This window comes from Scyliorhinus torazame, chromosome 17 (genome assembly GCF_047496885.1).
Source record: "Scyliorhinus torazame isolate Kashiwa2021f chromosome 17, sScyTor2.1, whole genome shotgun sequence".
NCBI classification, from domain to species: domain Eukaryota; kingdom Metazoa; phylum Chordata; class Chondrichthyes; order Carcharhiniformes; family Scyliorhinidae; genus Scyliorhinus; species Scyliorhinus torazame.
Window position 1 is genome coordinate 150,795,861 of NC_092723.1, and position 19,632 is coordinate 150,815,492.

A 19,632-nucleotide genomic window follows, 5' to 3' on the forward strand; every position below is an offset into this window, starting at 1 on the left:
AAGATGCCCCTTAAATGTCACTATCGTCCCTGCTTCCACCACCTCCTCCAGCAGCGAGGTCCAGGCACCCACTACCCTCTGTGTAAAAAAAAAAACTTGCTTCGTACATCTCTAAACCTTGCCCCTCGCACGTTAAACCTTTACCCCCTAGGAATCGACCCCTCTACCCTGGGAAAAAGCCTCTGACTATCCACTCTGTCTATGCCCCTGATAATTTTGTAGACCTCTATCAGGTCGCCCCTCAACCTCCATCGTTCCAGTGAGAACCGAGTTTATTCAACCGCTCCTCATAGCTAATGCCCTCCATACCAGGCAACATCCTGGTAAATCTCTTCTGCACCCTCTCTAAAGCCTCCACATCCATCTGATAGTGTGGCAACCAGAATTGAATACTATATTCCAAGTGTGGCCTAACTAAGGTTCTATACAGCTTCAACATGACTTGCCAATTCTTATACTCAATGCCCCGGCCAATGAAGGCAAGCATGCTGTATGCCATCTTTTTAAAAAAAATAAAAAAAAAAATTTTTTATTCTCCTCCTTTCTCACATTTTCTCCCACATTTACACCCATCAACAATAAACAATGATCAACAAGATATGTCAATCCCCATAATAACAACAATCCCATCCGCCCACCAACCCCCAAACCTCAACCCGCATGTTTACATAAACAAATGACAAAAAGGAATCGGGGATTACCCGTAGTCACCCTTAATCTACACGGCTCTCCACCCCCCCAACCAACGCCATCCAGCCTCTAAGAGAGTACCGTACATGATACCCCAAAGTTGCACCACCCCCCCCCCCAAAGTCTCCAGCTCCTCCCGTCCACTGCCTCTTCTAAAACTCCTCCCACCAACCTCGGTTCCCTCCCCCAACCTCGGTTCCCTGCCCCCCAACTTTCCACCCCGGCTAGACCACTCGGACCCTGTTCTGTCAGGCTCCGATGGCCGCAGCCCCTCCCCCCACCTCACTCCCGTGAGGGAGGCCAGCGTGGAGGCCTCCGCCCGGGTCCCTTTCCCCCTTGCCCGGCCCTAGGAAAGCCCAAAGGTCCCCTTTTAGCACACAAACCCCGCATATCCACCTACACCCCAAAGAGCCCTCCTTTCGAGTGAAAGTCCCATCCCTTCCCTTGTCCAAATATATGCAACATTGGCTCCTTTATCCTCTACACCCGCGTGCAGTGATACAAAAAAAAGAAGAAAATACAGTCATGAGGTTACATCTGCACAGGACCATTCCTCAATTTGTCAGTTCTGCCACAGTTCTTCTGCCTTCGCAAACTCCTCCGCTGCTTCCGCCGTTCCAAAATAAAAGTCCCTGAGCTTGTAAGTCACCCTCAGCTTCGCTGGATATACAATGCCGCACTGCACCTTGCCAATGTACAATGCCCTCTTCACCCAGTTGAAGGCAGCCCGCCTCCTCGCCAGCTCCACTGTAAAGTCCTGGTATACACGTATACCAGCTCCAGCCCACTGCACCACCCGCTTCTGCTTGGCCCAGCTCAGGACCTTCCCCATCACACTGTAACTCCGGAAGCACAGAGTCACTGCCCTTGGCAGCTCACTCCACGACCGATGAGCCCGATCCAGTTCATATCGGGAGGGGTCCTCCCCCTCACCCAATAGTTTTGCCAGCATCGCGGCAAAATACTCAGTCGGCTTCGGTCCTTCAACTCCTTCGGGCAGCCCCACGACCCTCAAATTCTGTCGCCTGGATCTGTTTTCCAGATCTTCCATTTTTCCTCACAGATTTTTGCTCGTGTCCATCACCTTCCGCATCTCCTTCCCCATCGAGGCAAGTTGATCACCGTGCTGCAATACCGTCTCCTCCACTTCCTTCAGCGCCTCCCCTTGCTCTCGCACCTCCGCCACTGCGCTCACCACCGCCGTCTTCACCGGGGAAACCGCCTCCTCCACCAGCACATTCAAAACCTCCCTCATCTCCTTCCTCACCCTCTCCATGCATTTCTCAATCTGCGCCAACTGCTTTTGGAATTCCGCAGCCATCACCTTAGTTAGTTCTTCAGCCGTAAGCACTGCGGCCTCCCCTGGTGCTCCAGCCTCCATTTTCTTTGTTGACCCCGCGGTGACCTTTCCCCTCTCCAACGGACTTTCAGCCGCTTCTTTCCCGGCCGTTTTTTTGGTGTTTTTCGACATCCTCCTTCTCCTTGCGCTATCTCCCGACTTTTACTGCCGTAGCTGGCCCTAGGACCGGGCGATACTCCACGAAAATGCTGTTCCCGAACGGGAGCCCTCCAATGTGCGGCTGCCTCCCGCCCGCCGTCACCGGAAGTCGCTGTATGCCATCTTGACTACCTTCTCCACCTGTGTTGCCCCTTTCAGTGACCTGTACACCTAGATCTCTCTGACTGTCAATACTCTTGAGGGTTCTACCATTCACTGTATATTCCCTACCTGCATTAGACATTCCAAAATGCATTACCTCACATTTGTCCGGATTAAACTCCATCAGACATTTCTCCGCCCAAGACTCCATACAATCTAAATCCTGCTGTATCCTCTGAAAGTCCTCATCGCTATCCGCTATTCCACCAACCTTTGTGTCGTCTGCAAACTTGCTAATCAGACCAGTTACATTTTCCTCCAAATCATTTATATATACTACGAACAGCAAAGGTCCCAGCACTGATCCCTGCGGAACACCACTAGTCACAGCCCTCCAATCAGAAAAGCACCCTTCCATTGCTACTCTCTGCCTTCTATGACCTAGCCAGTTCTGTATCCATCTTGCCAGCTCACCCCTGATCCCGTGTGACTTCACCTTTTGTACCAGCCTGCCATGAGGGACCTTGTCAAAGGCCTTACTGAAATCCATATAGACAACATCCATTGCCCTACCTGCATCAATCATCTTTGTGACCTCTTCGAAAAACTCTATCAAGTTGGTGAGACACGACCTCCCCTTCACAAAACCATGCTGCCTCTGCTGATACGTCCATTTGCTTCCAAATGGGAGTAGATCCTGTCTCGAAGAATTCTCTCCAGTAATTTCCCTACCACTGACGTAAGGCTCACTGGCCTGTAGTTCCCTGGATTATCCTTACTACCCTTAAACAAAGGAACAACATTGGCTATTCTCCAGTCCTCCGGGACATCACCTGAAGACATTGAGGACCCAAAGATATCTGTCAAGACCTCAGCAATTTCCTCTCTAGCCTCCTTCAGTATTCTGGGATAGTTCCCATCAGGCCCTGGGGACTTATCTACCTTAATATTTTTCAAGACGCCCAGCACGTCGTCCTTTTGGATCTCAATGTGACCCAGGCTATCTATGCACCCTTCTCGTGACTCAACATCCACCAATTCCTTCTCTTTGGTGAATACTGATGCAAAGTATTCATTTAGTACCTCACCCATTTCCTCTGGCTCCATACATAGATTCCCTCCCCTGTCCTTCAGTGGGCCAACGCTTTCTCTGGCTACCCTCTTGCTTTTTATGTATGTGTAAAAAGCCTTGGGATTTTCCTTAACCCTATTTGCCAATGACTTTTCGTGACCCCTTTTAGTCCTCCTGACTCCTTGCTTAAGTTCCTTCCTACTTTCCTTATATACCACACAGGCTTCACCTGTTCCCAGCCTTCTAGCACTGACAAATGCTTTTTGACGAGGCCTACAATATCTCTCGTTATCCAAGGTTCCAGAAATTTGCCGTATTTTTCCTTCTTCCGCACAGGCACATGCCGGTCCTGAATTCCTTTCAACTGACATTTGAAAGCCTCCCACATGTCAGATGTTGATTTACCCTCAAACATCCGCCCCCAATCTAGGTACTTCAGTTCCCGCCTAATATTGTTGTAATTAGTCTTCCCCCAATTTAGCACATTCACCCCAGGACCACTCTTATCCTTGTCCACCAGCACTTTAAAACTTACTGAATTGTGGTCACTGTTCCCGAAATGGTCCCCCACTGATACTTCTACCACCTGGCCGGGCTCATTCCCCAATACCAGGTCCAAAGAACAAACAAAGAAATGTACAGCACAGGAACAGGCCCTTCGGCCCTCCAAGCCCGTGCCGACCATACTGCCCGACTAAACTACAATCTTCTACACTTCCTGGGTCCGTATCCTTCTATTCCCATCCTATTCATATATTTGTCAAGATGCCCCTTAAATGTCACTCTCGTCCCTGCCTCCACTACCTCCTCCGGTAGTGAGTTCCAGGCACCCACTACCCTCTGCGTAAAAAACTTGCCTCGTACATCTACTCTAAACTTTGCCCCTCTCACCTTAAACCTATGCCCCCTAGTAATTGACCCCTCTACCCTGGGGAAAAGCCTCTGACTATCCACTCTGTCTATGCCCCTCATAATTTTGTATACCTCTATCAGGTCGCCCCTCAACCTCCTTCGTTCCAGTGAGAACAAACCGAGTTTATTCAATCGCTCCTCATAGCTTATGCCCTCCATACCAGGCAACATTCTGGTAAATCTCTTCTGCACCCTCTCTAAAGCCTCCACATCCTTCTGGTAGTGTGGCGACCAGAATTGAACACTATACTCCAAGTGTGGCCTAACTAAGGTTCTATACAGCTGCAACATGACTTGCCAATTCTTATACTCAATGCCCCGGCCAATGAAGGCAAGCATGCCGTATGCCTTCTTGACTACCTTCTCCACCTGTGTAGCCCCTTTCAGTGATCTGTGGACCTGTACTCCTAGATCTCTTTGACTTTCAATACTCTTGAGGGTTCTACCATTCACTGTATATTCCCTACCTGCATTAGCCCTTCCAAAATGCATTACCTCACATTTGTCCAGGTTAAACTCCATCTGCCATCTCTCCGCCCAAGTCTCCAGACAATCTAAATCCTGCTGTATCCTCAGACAGTCCTCATCGCTATCCGCAATTCCACCAACCTTTGTGTCGTCTGCAAACTTACTAATCAGACCAGTTACATTTTCCTCCAAATCATTCATATATACTACAAAGAGCAAAGGTCCCAGCACTGATCCCTGTGGAACACCACTGGTCACAGCCCTCCAATTAGAAAAGCATCCTTCCATTGCTACTCTCTGCCTTCTATGGCCTAGCCAGTTCTGTATCCACCTTGCCAGTTCACCCCTGATCCCGTGTGACTTCACCTTTTGTACTAGTCTACCATGAGGGACCTTGTCAAAGGCCTTACTGAAGTCCATATAGACAACATCTACTGCCCTACCTGCATCAATCATCTTAGTGACCTCCTCGAAAAACTCTATCAAGTTAGTGAGACACGACCTCCCCTTCACAAAACCGTGCTGCCTCTCACTAATACGTCCATTTGCTTCCAAATGGGAGTAGATCCTGTCTCGAAGAATTCTCTCCAGTAATTTCCCTACCACTGAAGTAAGGCTCACCGGCCTGTAGTTCCCGGGATTATCCCTGCCACCCTTCTTAAACAGAGGAACAACATTGGCTATTCTCCAGTCCTCCGGGACATCCCCTGAAGACAGCGAGGATCCAAAGATTTCTGTCAAGTACAGCCCCTTCCCGAGTTGGACTATCTACATATCTTTTTAAGAAGCCCTCCTGGACGCTCCTTACAAACTCTGCCCCGACCAAGCCCCTAGCACTAAGAGAGTCCCAGTAAATATTGGGGAAGTTGAAGTCTCCCATCACAACAACCCTGTTGCTTTTACTCCTTTCCAAAATCTGCCTACCTATCTGCTCCTCTATTTCCTGCTGGCTGTTCGGAGGCCTGTAGTAAACCACCAACATTGTGACTGCACCCTTCTTATTCCTGATCCCTACCCATATAGCTTCGCTGCCCTCTGATGTGTCCTCCCGTAGTACAGCTGTGATATTCTCCCTAACCAGTAGCGCAACTCCGCCACCCCTTTTACACCCCCCTCTATCCTGCCTGAAACATCTAAATCCTGGAATGTTTAGCTGCCAATCCTGTCCTTCCCTCAACCAGGTCTCTTTAATGGCATCAACATCATATCACCAGCATACACCTCAGTTAGCTCTTGGGGATGGAGGTGGGTGTTGCGGTTGGGGATGAACACTACCAGGAGAGGGAAAGAGGCTGCTTAGACTCTACATGTAAACTGACTTTTTAGGTCAAAGTAATTTAGTAAAGGGGGCATCAAACAGAATGGGACCATTTATTTCCATATGCAAAGGGGATAATGGCTGTCCCCATCTTTTGATGCCTCTACCAATATGGTGGATGATATTCTTTTTCCTCAAAAAGTGCATGAACACATACTGCCTGCTATATTGGGCCTTGTTTTAAGTTTATTTTAAAAAGTGCGGCATCATCAAATTTTCTGGCCATTCAATCTATTCCTCCCTCAAACGATATACAGTATATTTTCTGAAGCATGACTGTACCCAACTTAACATCCTGAGGAAAGACCGTAAAATAAAATTTCTATAATGAAGTTTCTCCATATAGAGTACTTTCCCAAGATAATATAGTGCATTACAAATATATTATTTTAATGTTACAAATTGGGTAGATACCAATTTCATTGTCTTAGTAGCACAGAAATTAATTTGCTAATTTAATTATCGGCAGTAGATATATTACTTTCGAAACCAATTTGACTACTTTCCACTGGCGGGTGAAAGCAGAACTAGGGGGCATAGCCTCAAAATAAGGGGAAGTAGATTTAGGACTGAGTTTAGGAGGAACTTCTTCACCCAAAGGGTTGTGAATCTATGGAATTCCTTGCCCAGTGAAGCAGTAGAGGCTCCTTCATTAAATGTTTTTAATTGGAGTCGATTTCGGCGGCGTGAGAGCAGCTGGTTAGTCAGTTTCAGCGGGAGCATTGCGGAAGGAGGGTGCTGGGAGGTAAGTCAACCTTTAAAAGCACTTCTCTTTGCAGGGGCAGGCCAGTCGATTTCGGCGGCGTGAGAGCAGCTGGTTAGTCAGTTTCAGCGGGAGCATTGCGGAAGGAGGGTGCTGGGAGGTAAGTCAACCTTTAAAAGCACTTCTCTTTGCAGGGGCAGGCCAGTCGATTTCGGCGGCGTGAGAGCAGCTGGTTAGTCAGTTTCAGCGGGAGCATTGCGGAAGGAGGGTGCTGGGAGGTAAGTCAACCTTTAAAAGCACTTCTCTTTGCAGGGGCAGGCCAGTCGATTTCGGCGGCGTGAGAGCAGCTGGTTAGTCAGTTTCAGCGGGAGCATTGCGGAAGGAGGGTGCTGGGAGGTAAGTCAACCTTTAAAAGCACTTCTCTTTGCAGGGGCAGGCCAGTCGATTTCGGCGGCGTGAGAGCAGCTGGTTAGTCAGTTTCAGCGGGAGCATTGCGGAAGGAGGGTGCTGGGAGGTAAGTCAACCTTTAAAAGCACTTCTCTTTGCAGGGGCAGGCCAGTCGATTTTGGCGGCGTGAGAGCAGCTGGTTAGTCAGTTTCAGCGGGAGCATTGCGGAAGGAGGGTGCTGGGAGGTAAGTCAACCTTTAAAAGCACTTCTCTTTGCAGGGGCAGGCCAGTCGATTTTGGCGGCGTGAGAGCAGCTGGTTAGTCAGTTTCAGCGGGAGCATTGCGGAAGGAGGGTGCTGGGAGGTAAGTCAACCTTTAAAAGCACTTCTCTTTGCAGGGGCAGGCCAGTCGATTTCGGCGGCGTGAGAGCAGCTGGTTAGTCAGTTTCAGCGGGAGCATTGCGGAAGGAGGGTGCTGGGAGGTAAGTCAACCTTTAAAAGCACTTCTCTTTGCAGGGACAGGCCAGTCGATTTCGGCGGCGTGAGAGCAGCTGGTTAGTCAGTTTCAGCGGGAGCATTGCGGAAGGAGGGTGCTGGGAGGTAAGTCAACCTTGAAAAGCACTTCTCTTTGCAGGGGCAGGCCAGTCGATTTCGGCGGCGTGAGAGCAGCTGGTTAGTCAGTTTCAGCGGGAGCATTGCGGAAGGAGGGTGCTGGGAGGTAAGTCAACCTTTAAAAGCACTTCTCTTTGCAGGGGCAGGCCAGTCGATTTCGGCGGCGTGAGAGCAGCTGGTGAGTGGTGAGTCAGTTTCAGCAGGAGCTGAGACTTTTTCTCTTTTCTTTAAATTAGTTTTTTAGGCGGGATCAGGAAGTCGACCCGCGGACGTCTGGGAAGACCCTCACCAATAAATTCTGGTGGAGAGGAAACCCGAGACACTACACGTGTAGTGTCTCCCACCCGCCCTCCTCCTCTAACCTAATAATAAAACCCATTGGTCTGAGGTAAGTACCATATTTTTATTATATTATTATTATTTTTTATAAAAATTTAATTTCGTTGTTAGCTAGATCTTGGTAGAAAGTTAGAGGAATGGCAGGGAAGGGAGTACAATGTTCCTCCTGCAGGATGTTTGAGGTGAGGGATGCAGTTAGTGTCCCTGCTGATTTTACCTGCAGGAAGTGCTGCCATCTCCAGCTCCTCCAAGACCGAGTTAGGGAACTGGAGCTGGAGTTGGAAGAACTTCGGATCATTCGGGAGGCAGAAGGGGTCATAGATAGCAGCTTCAGGGAATTAGTTACACCAAAGATTGGAGATAGGTGGGTAACTGTAAGAGGGACTGGGAAAAAACAGTCAGTGCAGGGATCCCCTGCGGTCGTTCCCCTGAGAAACAAGTATACCGCTTTGGATACTTGTGGGGGGGACGACTTACCAGGGGTAAGCCATGGGGTACGGGCCTCTGGCACGGAGTCTGTCCCTGTTGCTCAGAAGGGAAGGGGGGAGAGGAGCAGAGCATTAGTAATTGGGGACTCTATAGTCAGGGGCACAGATAGGAGATTTTGTGGGAGCGTGAGAGACTCACGTTTGGTATGTTGCCTCCCAGGTGCAAGGGTACGTGATGTCTCGGATCGTGTTTTCCGGGTCCTTAGGGGGGAGGGGGAGCAGCCCCAAGTCGTGGTCCACATTGGCACCAACGACATAGGTAGGAAAGGGGACAAGGATGTCAGGCAGGCTTTCAGGGAGCTAGGATGGAAGCTCAGAACTAGAACAAACAGAGTTGTTATCTCTGGGTTGTTGCCCGTGCCACGTGATAGTGAGATGAGGAGTAGGGAGAGAGAGCATTTAAACACGTGGCTACAGGGATGGTGCAGGCGGGAGGGTTTCAGATTTTTGGATAACTGGGGCTCTTTCTGGGGAAGGTGGGACCTCTACAGACAGGATGGTCTACATCTGAACCTGAGGGGCACAAATATCCTGGGGGGGAGATTTGTTAGTGCTCTTTGGGGGGGTTTAAACTAATGCAGCAGGGGCATGGGAACCTGGATTGTAGTTTTAGGGTAAGGGAGAATGAGAGTATAGAGGTCAGGAGCACAGATTTGACGTCGCAGGAGGGGGCCAGCGTTCAGGTAGGTGGTTTGAAGTGTGTCTACTTCAATGCCAGGAGTATACAAAACAAGGTAGGGGAACTGGCAGCGTGGGTTGGTACCTGGGACTTCGATGTTGTGGCCATTTCGGAGACATGGATAGAGCAGGGACAGGAATGGATGTTGCAGGTTCCGGGGTTTAGGTGTTTTAGTAAGCTCAGAGAAGGAGGCAAAAGAGGGGGAGGTGTGGCGCTGCTAGTCAAGAGCAGTATTACGGTGGCGGAGAGGATGCTAGATGGGGACTCTTCTTCCGAGGTAGTATTGGCTGAAGTTAGAAACAGGAAAGGAGAGGTCACCCTGTTGGGAGTTTTTTATAGGCCTCCTAATAGTTCTAGGGATGTAGAGGAAAGGATGGCGAAGATGATTCTGGATATGAGCGAAAGTAACAGGGTAGTTATTATGGGAGACTTTAACTTTCCAAATATTGACTGGAAAAGATATAGTTCGAGTACAATAGATGGGTCGTTTTTTGTACAGTGTGTGCAGGAGGGTTTCCTGAAACAATATGTTGACAGGCCAACAAGAGGCGAGGCCACGTTGGATTTGGTTTTGGGTAATGAACCAGGCCAGGTGTTGGATTTGGAGGTAGGAGAGCACTTTGGGGACAGTGACCACAATTCGGTGACGTTTACGTTAATGATGGAAAGGGATAAGTATACACCGCAGGGCAAGAGTTATAGCTGGGGGAAGGGCAATTATGATGCCATTAGACGTGACTTGGGGGGGATAAGGTGGAGAAGTAGGCTGCAAGTGTTGGGCACACTGGATAAGTGGGGCTTGTTCAAGGATCAGCTACTGCGTGTTCTTGATAAGTATGTACCGGTCAGACAGGGAGGAAGGCGTCGAGCGAGGGAACCGTGGTTTACCAGGGAAGTGGAATCTCTTGTTAAGAGGAAGAAGGAGGCCTATGTGAAGATGAAGTGTGAAGTTTCGGTTGGGGCGATGGATAGTTACAAGGTAGCGAGGAAGGATCTAAAGAGAGAGCTAAGACGAGCAAGGAGGGGACATGAGAAGTATTTGGCAGGAAGGATCAAGGAAAACCCAAAAGCTTTCTATAGGTATGTCAGGAATAAGCGAATGACTAGGGAAAGAGTAGGACCAGTCAAGGACAGGGATGGGAAATTGTGTGTGGAGTCTGAAGAGATAGGCGAGATACTAAATGAATATTTTTCGTCAGTATTCACTCAGGAAAAAGATAATGTTGTGGAGGAGAATGCTGAGCCCCAGGCTAATAGAATAGATGGCATTGAGGTACGTAGGGAAGAGGTGTTGGCAATTCTGGACAGGCTGAAAATAGATAAGTCCCCGGGACCTGATGGGATTTATCCTAGGATTCTATGGGAGGCCAGGGAAGAGATTGCTGGACCTTTGGCTTTGATTTTTAAGTCATCATTGGCTACAGGAATAGTGCCAGAGGACTGGAGGACAGCAAATGTGGTCCCTTTGTTCAAAAAGGGGAGCAGAGACAACCCCGGCAACTATAGACCGGTGAGCCTCACGTCTGTAGTGGGTAAAGTCTTGGAGGGGATTATAAGGGACAAGATTTATAATCATCTAGATAGGAATGATATGATCAGGGATAGTCAGCATGGCTTTGTGAAGGGTAGGTCATGCCTCACAAACCTTATTGAGTTCTTTGAGAAGGTGACTGAACAGGTAGACGAGGGTAGAGCAGTTGATGTGGTGTATATGGATTTCAGCAAAGCGTTTGATAAGGTTCCCCACGGTAGGCTATTGCAAAAAATACGGAGGCTGGGGATTAAGGGTGATTTAGAGATGTGGATCAGAAATTGGCTAGCTGAAAGAAGACAGAGGGTGGTGGTTGATGGGAAATGTTCAGAATGGAGTACAGTCACAAGTGGAGTACCACAAGGATCTGTTCTGGGGCCGTTGCTGTTTGTCATTTTTATCAATGACCTAGAGGAAGGCACAGAAGGGTGGGTGAGTAAATTTGCAGATGATACTAAAGTCGGTGGTGTTGTCGATAGTGTGGAAGGATGTAGCAGGTTACAGAGGGATATAGATAAGCTGCAGAGCTGGGCTGAGAGGTGGCAAATGGAGTTTAATGTAGAGAAGTGTGAGGTGATTCACTTTGGAAGGAATAACAGGAATGCGGAATATTTGGCTAATGGTAAAGTTCTTGAAAGTGTGGCTGAGCAGAGGGATCTAGGTGTCCATGTACATAGATCCCTGAAAGTTGCCACCCAGGTTGATAGGGTTGTGAAGAAGGCCTATGGAGTGTTGGCCTTTATTGGTAGAGGGATTGAGTTCCGGAGTCGGGAGGTCATGTTGCAGCTGTACAGAACTCTGGTCCGGCCGCATTTGGAGTATTGCGTACAGTTCTGGTCACCGCATTATAGGAAGGACGTGGAGGCTTTGGAGCGGGTGCAGAGGAGATTTACCAGGATGTTGCCTGGTATGGAGGGAAAATCTTATGAGGAAAGGCTGACGGACTTGAGGTTGTTTTCGTTGGAGAGAAGAAGGTTAAGAGGAGACTTAATAGAGGCATACAAAATGATCAGGGGGTTGGATAGGGTGGACAGTGAGAGCCTTCTCCCGCGGATGGATATGGCTGGCACGAGGGGACATAACTTTAAACTGAGAGGTAATAGATATAGGACAGAGGTCAGAGGTAGGTTCTTTACGCAAAGAGTAGTGAGGCCGTGGAATGCCCTACCTGCTACAGTAGTGAACTCGCCAACATTGAGGGCATTTAAAAGTTTATTGGATAAACATATGGATGATAATGGCATAGTGTAGGTTAGATGGCTTTTGTTTCGGTGCAACATCGTGGGCCGAAGGGCCTGTACTGCGCTGTATTGTTCTATGTTCTATGTTCTAAGATAAAGATAGATAGTTTATTGAAGAATAAAGGTGTTCGGGTCGGAAAGTGGAGCTGAGTCCACAAAAGATCAGCCATGATCTCATTGAATGGTGGAGCAGGCTCGAGGGGCCAGATGGCCTACTCCTGCTCCTAGTTCTTATGTTCTTATGTTCTTTAATAATCATGTTGTTTTAAGGCTTTTTGCAGTATGGGTATAAGACCCTGAAATGTATTGATTCCATATTGGATTCATTTTTGCTCTGCATGCTAGGGTAGCAGGGTCATTGAAGGACTCAGAAGGTGATTGTCACTGCCCTTTTGTGAGTCACTCCATGCCTAGGTAACGATCCTGTGATCAGACTTACGAGCAACCGTGCATAGTAGAACCAACAAATTTCAATGGTGATGGCAGAAGAACTAGAACCTGAGGGACAACAGTTGCTGACAGATGGAGGATCCACTGAGAAGAGGACTTGTGTTCCCTTTAAGCACACATGAGGGAGGCAATGGGAAGCCACTTTGTGCATTCTTTTGCTCATATTGCTCATTGAAGTTGAAAATGGGAGATTCTTACAAACAAACTGAGAAGAAATTGCAAACCGAGGGGCTTGGTAAAATGACTATTTGGAGACCATTGTTCTGGGGTATGTTGCAGGTCACTTAATCAGCTGCAGGATATTTTTTTATAGTATACATTATGCAAACATCAAGGAAATGTATTAAAAAAGCTAATATAGTTACATTGGAGATGTTAATTTGCTTGTGATTTAATTGGAATGATTCATTAAGAATAAATGAATTACCGTGGATTGTTACATTTTCTACCTTTGATCATCGTGCAAATGGTCAAGGAAACTTCAGAGAGGTGAAATGTGAGACCGGTCATTGTGTAATGATCAGATTGTTAGTAATATGATGGAGTTTAAAATTAGATTTGCAGCAGAGAAGGATTATAATTATATGAAGGCCAACTTTGAAGTGATGAGGAAGAAAGCAGAATGGTAGATTTGCATACGCTACTAGACTGGGTGAATGCAAGAGGAAAGATGGAATATGTTTGGCGGCCTAACTAAAAACCTGCAAAACAAAGACAATAATATTTGACTTAATAATAGTATGGAATTCAATTGTCTTTCATTAAATCTTTAAATGTCAGAGAGGGATGTCTACCAGAAAGGCTAGGGATCAAAAGAATCGGTTGAGGAAAAGGCTGTTTGATATTTATGAGATTGGTTAAGTAGTTGTCTTATAGTAAGCGAAGTGGTGGGGAAGAGTAACCATAATGTGATAGAATTTCATATGTGTGCGCGTGAGGGGGTTGGGGGGGGGGGGTGGGGGGGTGGAGAGGAGGAGGAGGAGTCTCACTATTTCTTGCAATGCGGCTCAAATGTAATCAAATTTTGTTGGATGCTGGGGTGTGGCTCGAAAAAGGCTTGTATTCAGGGCTCTAGTGCCTTCTGTCCCTTTTTCATTTTAAAATTCCTAGTTATGTTTTATCTAGCAGGGTAGGAATTTTATTAACATTTGGAAACCACCACCAGCAAAATTGTGACTTCTGGTGAGCTGAGGGGTTAGTGGTTTAAATATGTAATCCTGGAAAGAATCAGATTTTGTAGGCTGTTGAAAGGCAGTACGTGTACATTAGGGATAGAGAATAAATGCTGGCCAAGCCAGTGATGCTGACACCCATTAAATAATTTTAATAAATGCCCATTTCTGTTTTATGCTTTGGTCCTCCCAATAAATATTGGGAGGACCAAAGCATTATCTCTGTTTCAAACTTTGTTCCCTACTACCATCTCCATCCCTCTCAGTGGAAATAGTCTGAGATTAAACCAGTCTGTTCACAACCTGACACATTTCACATGAAGATGAGTTTCTAACCTCATTCACACAATCAATAGGACCACCTATTTCCACCTCCTGAACATTGTGACTTTGCCAATAAAACCATTATTTATGCCCTTAAAAACCTTTAGAATTGACTATTCCAATGGATTGCTGGCTCGTCTTCCACAATCTACTCTTCATATACATGGCATCATCAAACTTTCTGCTATCCATGTCTTAGTTCATTCCAAGTCTGGATCACCTGTCACCCTTATACTCACTGCCAAGCAGTGCTTTGATTTAAAAATTCTCATTCTTGTTTCCAAATAATTCCATGACCTCCTCCCTCCCTATCACCCTCAGCCATGTAACCTTCTGAGATATCTATGCTCATCTAATTCCAACCCCTTGAACATCCCTGATTATATTCGCTCCACTATTGGTGGTCAGGCCTTCAGCTGCCTTGGCCTGAAGCTCTGCAATAATCGTCCTACACCTTTCCTCTCTCAACCTCACATTGCTCCTTTAAGTCAGTCATTGAAATCTATCTCAATGACCAAGCTTTCAGCCATCTGACCAGTATCTCCTTATGTGGTTCAGTGTCATATATATATCATGCTCCTGTGAAGTGCCTTGGTACGTTTCATTGCATTGCAATGAAAGCACTACATAAAGATAGGGGGCTGGATTCTCCGATCCCCGACGCTGACATCACGTTCGGCGACGGGGCGGATAATCCCCGATGACGACAGAATCGGGGGCGGTGCCACTTTTGCTATGCTCCGCCCCCTGAAAAGCAGCTTACTCTAGGAGTACGCCGCACGCTGTATCCACAGCCTGAGGCCATTGCCTGAGGCCCGCTCCGCGACGCTCCATCGCCGACCAGCCGAGTTCCCGACAGCATGGGACATGTGTGGTCTCACCCGTTGGGGACTCAGCTTGGCAGCTGCGGACTCAGTCCAGCGCCGCCACAGTCAGGGGAGGGCCGTTCCGCAGGCAGATGGGGCATTATTCGGGGCTGGGGCATTGTGGGGGACGATCCGGGGCGCGCGAGCCGGCTGAAGGAGGGACTATTTTTGCGGTCCGAGTCCGCAGGCTGCGTCCGCCATGAAGCATGGCTCAGCCGCTGCAGGCCACTGCCTTGCGCATGTTGCATTGGGAGCTCTACGCTGCCTGGCTGCTGCCCCCCCCCCCCACACACACCGCGGAGCAGGGAATCGGTGGTCGTTTTGCTCCAGTTGCACATCCAGGGTGCTATATTTACTGCTGCCCTGGCAGTCGGGTGCTGAGCAACAATGTATCAGTCCACCAGCCACATGGAAAGTTGCAAGAAATACATTTTATGTAGCTGCTGCAGTATGAATCTAAAATGGGATTATTTCAAACTTACAGGAACAAGAAGACATAGCAATTATGTTCTAGAACTGGGGTGCCATCATAATCGTTTAGTGGGAGAACCATAGTCCAAAGGTTAGCTGAATTGGCCATGATCAATGCACGGGGGAGTTGGCCTAGGTAGTGTGCTCTTTCAGAGGGTCAGCGCAGACAAGATGGAGCAAATGGCCTCATTCTGCACTATCGTGTTCTATGGATTCAGTTATTAGATCCAACAAAAAAGAATCCAAAAGGACACCCATCAAGATGAATGCAAACTGACTTTGCCCTTAAATTTAAAGTTTGAACTGTTCTCTTTTTAGATTATAGCACGTGATTATAATTATTTGAGTGTGACTAAAATGTACATACGTTTTGATTGCAAAATGGCATTTAAGAAAATATACTTGCCAAAATCTGAAGAAAAGTAACTGGCAAAAATCTCTGGTGTACAGAATGTCTAGACAACAAAAGTCCCTAACACATTCAATCAAGCCATTTAAAAAGAAGATTTTTTTTTTGAGTTTTGGGAATGAAGTAAACATATGGGCGCGATTGTCTGAAATAGAGACAGAGTGTTCGCGCCGTCGAGGTTCACGATGGCGCGAAACGGCCCCTATCCCGACCGATTCAGGGCCTGAAAATGGGCTAGGAGCGGTGCCGCGTCATTTACGCGCGCCAGGCCTTGGCGCCGCGTAAAGGCGGCGCCGCATACATGATGCGGCCGGCGCCGCATAACTGGCATCACCCACGCATGCGCGGGTCGGTCGGCGCCAACCTGCGCATGCGTCGTTGCCGTCCTCCCCGAGTCCGCGCCGAAAGAAGATGTCCGACGGATCTTGTGGGGCTGCGGAAGAAAGGAGGTCCTCCTTCAGAGAAGCCGGCCCGACGATCGGTGGGCACCGATCGCGGGCCAGACCCCATTTGAGGCCCATCGGGTGGGGGATCTCTCCTCCCCCCCCCCCCCCCCCCCCAGCGTTCCCGCTGGCAGCGACCAGGTGTGGACGGCGCCGGGGGGGAACCCCCCGTTTTGGGCAGGCCGCTCGGCCCATCCGGCACTGACAATCGCGGGGGTACCGGTGAATCGCCATTTTGGCTGTCTCGGGCGATTCACTGGACCGCGCAAAACGCAATTGTGCCGATCTGGCCGCTTCCGTGAATCGGGGAGGGCGTCGGACCGGCGTCACGGAAAAATTTGGTGACCCAGGCGATTCTCTGAAACGGCGCGGGAGCAGAAAATCGCGCCCATAAATTCCCAATCTCCCACTTGAAGGGAGCAACACTTATCGCCCTGAAGTGCAGTATCCTGCTAGAACCTTGTGACTGAGGAATTTACCCGAAATTAATTAACAAGTCTGTTGAGATATTTGTAAAGGAAATGCATTCTGGAAATAAGTTCTGTTGAGTAATTTCACAGTTTGTGCATTAAAATACATTATTCCTCTTTCCATTTTTACTAATTTAAAACAAAATATTTTGTGCAGTACATGAATCAACAGGAAGTGAAATTAAAGTGAGGGAACTGGACTGGCTGAGAGATGAATTATGCACAGGTAAGATAGTAACTCCACTGCAGTGTTACCTGTACACCCTCAAATATCCCTTTAAAGAGTTAAGCAAAACTGCTGATTTACAACTTACTTACACTATACTTTGTTGCAGTGTGGCATGGCAAAGGTTTGTATGGTTTTGTCCAGGATCCATGCAAAATTGCTTTGCAACTAGCAAATCAAGGATTTGGGAGAATTTGCATCATTTATAGCCCGGATTGGAATAGCAATTATTTATAAATTACAAAATGAACATGTGTATTATTTTGTATAATTCTCTGGAACTAGTTCCATATTGGACAGCATTTGATGGGCAAAATTCTCCCAAGTCCCAGTTAGCGGGGTCAGTGGCGAGCGAGGGGCGGGAAATGTAGGGGAGAATATGGCAGGAGGCTCAGAAATTGGTTCTACGCCAGCGTGAATTTAAAGCGGGACCTTCTATTGGTGCACACCAAGGTGAATCAGGAAACCAACTGGAGGCCAGCATGAAACTCATGTGCATCCTGCTAATGGGATGCAGATGAATGCCGAGCCACCCAGGTCCAATTCTCTGTGGTACTAGTAGGAAAGCCAGCCGGTATGAAACACGATTGGAGCAAAGTATCATGCAGATAACAGGACTTAACAATGCCTGGGGCTGCCTCCAGAGTTCGGTATGGAGGGCGCTGGCAACCCTGAAACATCGAGTCAGAGGGGAGCATCTACAGGTGGACCTTCCAGAGTTTGTGTCCTGGAGGGGGTCCCTGCTCCAGCCTCAAGAGTGTTCCTAGTGATCCATTTTTATTTTCACGAGGTCCACTTTCTTTCTTCAATAGTGGGTCAGTGATGTTCGGCATCTTTTCAAAATCGGTTGGATGGCGGCCTACACACCATCGGGTCTGCCTCATAACAGAAAAAGTGCAAAATGCCCAGTTGCATAATTAATGAGGTTGGGGCCGGAACATTTGGCGTGTTTTCCCACTGGCCTCGGCAGCAGGAAACACACATCCTTCCCACCCTGTCATGGGAGTTCATACTGAGATGGGAGAATTCCGGTGAGGTAACAACAATAGAAAGAGGGTGCGTCGGTCTGGACCCCGATTTGTAACAACCACAGGTTTGCACCAGGCAGCTGGATGGCAGGTTCCAGAGCTAGCAGAGGGCAGGAATTAGAAGGATGGGGGATCTGTTTATAGATGGGAGCTTTCCCAGCTGGAAGGCACTGGAGGATAAATTTAAACTGCCGGCAGGGAATGGTTTTAGATATTTGCAAGTGCGAGACTTTCTGAGAAAGCAGGTGCCGGCCTTTCCGCTGCTGCCGCCACGGGGGATACAGGATAGAGTAGTTTCCGTTACCTGCATGGGGGAGGGGAAGGTGTCAGATATCTACCAGGAGCTATTGGAGGAGGAGTAAACCCCGGTGGAGGAGCTTAAGGACAAGTGGGAGGACAAGCTAGGTGGAGAGTTCGAGGCGGGTCTATGGGCGTACGCCCTCAGCAGGGTCAATTCCTCCTCTTCATGTGCCAGGCTTGGCCTAATATAATTTAAGGTCCACCGGGCACACATGACGGCGGCGAGGATGAGCAAGTTTTTCGGGGTAGAAGACAGATGTGTGAGGTGAGCGGGACCCCAGCAAACTATGTCAACATATTCTGGGCATGCCCGAAGCTCGGAGGGTTTTGGCAGGCGTTTGCGAAGACAATGTTCACGGTACTAGGAACTCGGGTGGTGCCGAGTCCAGAGGTAGTGATCTTTGGAGTGTCAGAAGATCCGGGAGTTCAGGGAGTGAAAGAGGCCGACATCCTGGCCTTTGCCTTCCTAGTAGCCCGGAGACGTATCCTTTTAATGTGGAGGGACTCAAAGCCCCCTGAGTGTAGAGACCTGGGTTAGTGACATGGCTGGGTTTCTCAGTCTTGAGAAAATAAAGTTTGCCGTAAGAGGGTCAATGTTGGGGTTCACCCGGGGGTGGCAGCCGTTCGTCGTCTTTCTCAGGGAAAATTTAAATGTCGGCAGAAGTAGCATTCTGAAGGGAGGAGTGGGGGGCGGGCGAATAGGTGTTGGATGGTTAAGGTGTGTGAAGATTGGGTCGGGTGGGGAAATGTTTATTTTACCATGTCAATGTTATTGCTTTTGTTATTGTTATAAAAATTTTCGACTACCTTAATAAAAATATATATATTTTTAAAAACAACAATAAAAAGCTTGTGTTTGATTCCTGCTCTGTGTTGAGTTTAAAAATATATATTTTTATTCTCCTTTTTCACATTTTCTCCCGAAATTACACTCAGCAACCATAAACAACAATCAGCAAAAGATATGTCAATCCCCATAACAATAAATACGATCCCATCCTCCCACCAACCCCCAAACATCAGCCCGCATGTTTACATAAACAAATGACAAAAAGGAATCCGGGATTATCATCCTTAATATACACAGCCCCCCCCCCCACCAACTAATGTTCAATGTTATCCAGTTCTTGAAAGTGCATAATAAATAGTGCCCATGAATTGTAGAACCCCTCAGAGCTTCCCCTCGGTTCGAACTTAACCTTCTCAAGGGTCAAGTATTCCAACAGATTCCCCCGCCACGCCAGGGCACAGGGTGGAGAGGTTGCTCTCCATCCCAGCAGGATCCACCTTCGGGTAATCAATGAGGCGAAGGCTACGATATCTGCCTCCGCACCCGTTTCCAAACCTGGCTGGTCTGACACCCCGAATATGGCCTCCTGGGGACCCGGGTCCAGTTTCACACGCACCACCTTGGAAATTACCCTAAAAACCTCC

The 19,632-nt window shown here is 48.1% G+C and overlaps 1 protein-coding gene across 8 annotated transcripts in view; it reads left to right on the top strand.

The window, feature by feature from the left end:
• The window catches only part of mettl22 (methyltransferase 22, Kin17 lysine), a 101,675-nt gene that overhangs the window by 51,833 nt on the left and 30,210 nt on the right, over positions 1 to 19,632 (top strand). For all 8 annotated transcript variants that reach the window (XM_072481269.1, XM_072481275.1, XM_072481273.1 and 5 more), the window contains one exon: positions 16,802 to 16,870. In XM_072481269.1, the coding sequence (XP_072337370.1) occupies positions 16,802 to 16,870 (69 nt within the window). The remainder of the gene's footprint in view (positions 1 to 16,801; positions 16,871 to 19,632) is intronic.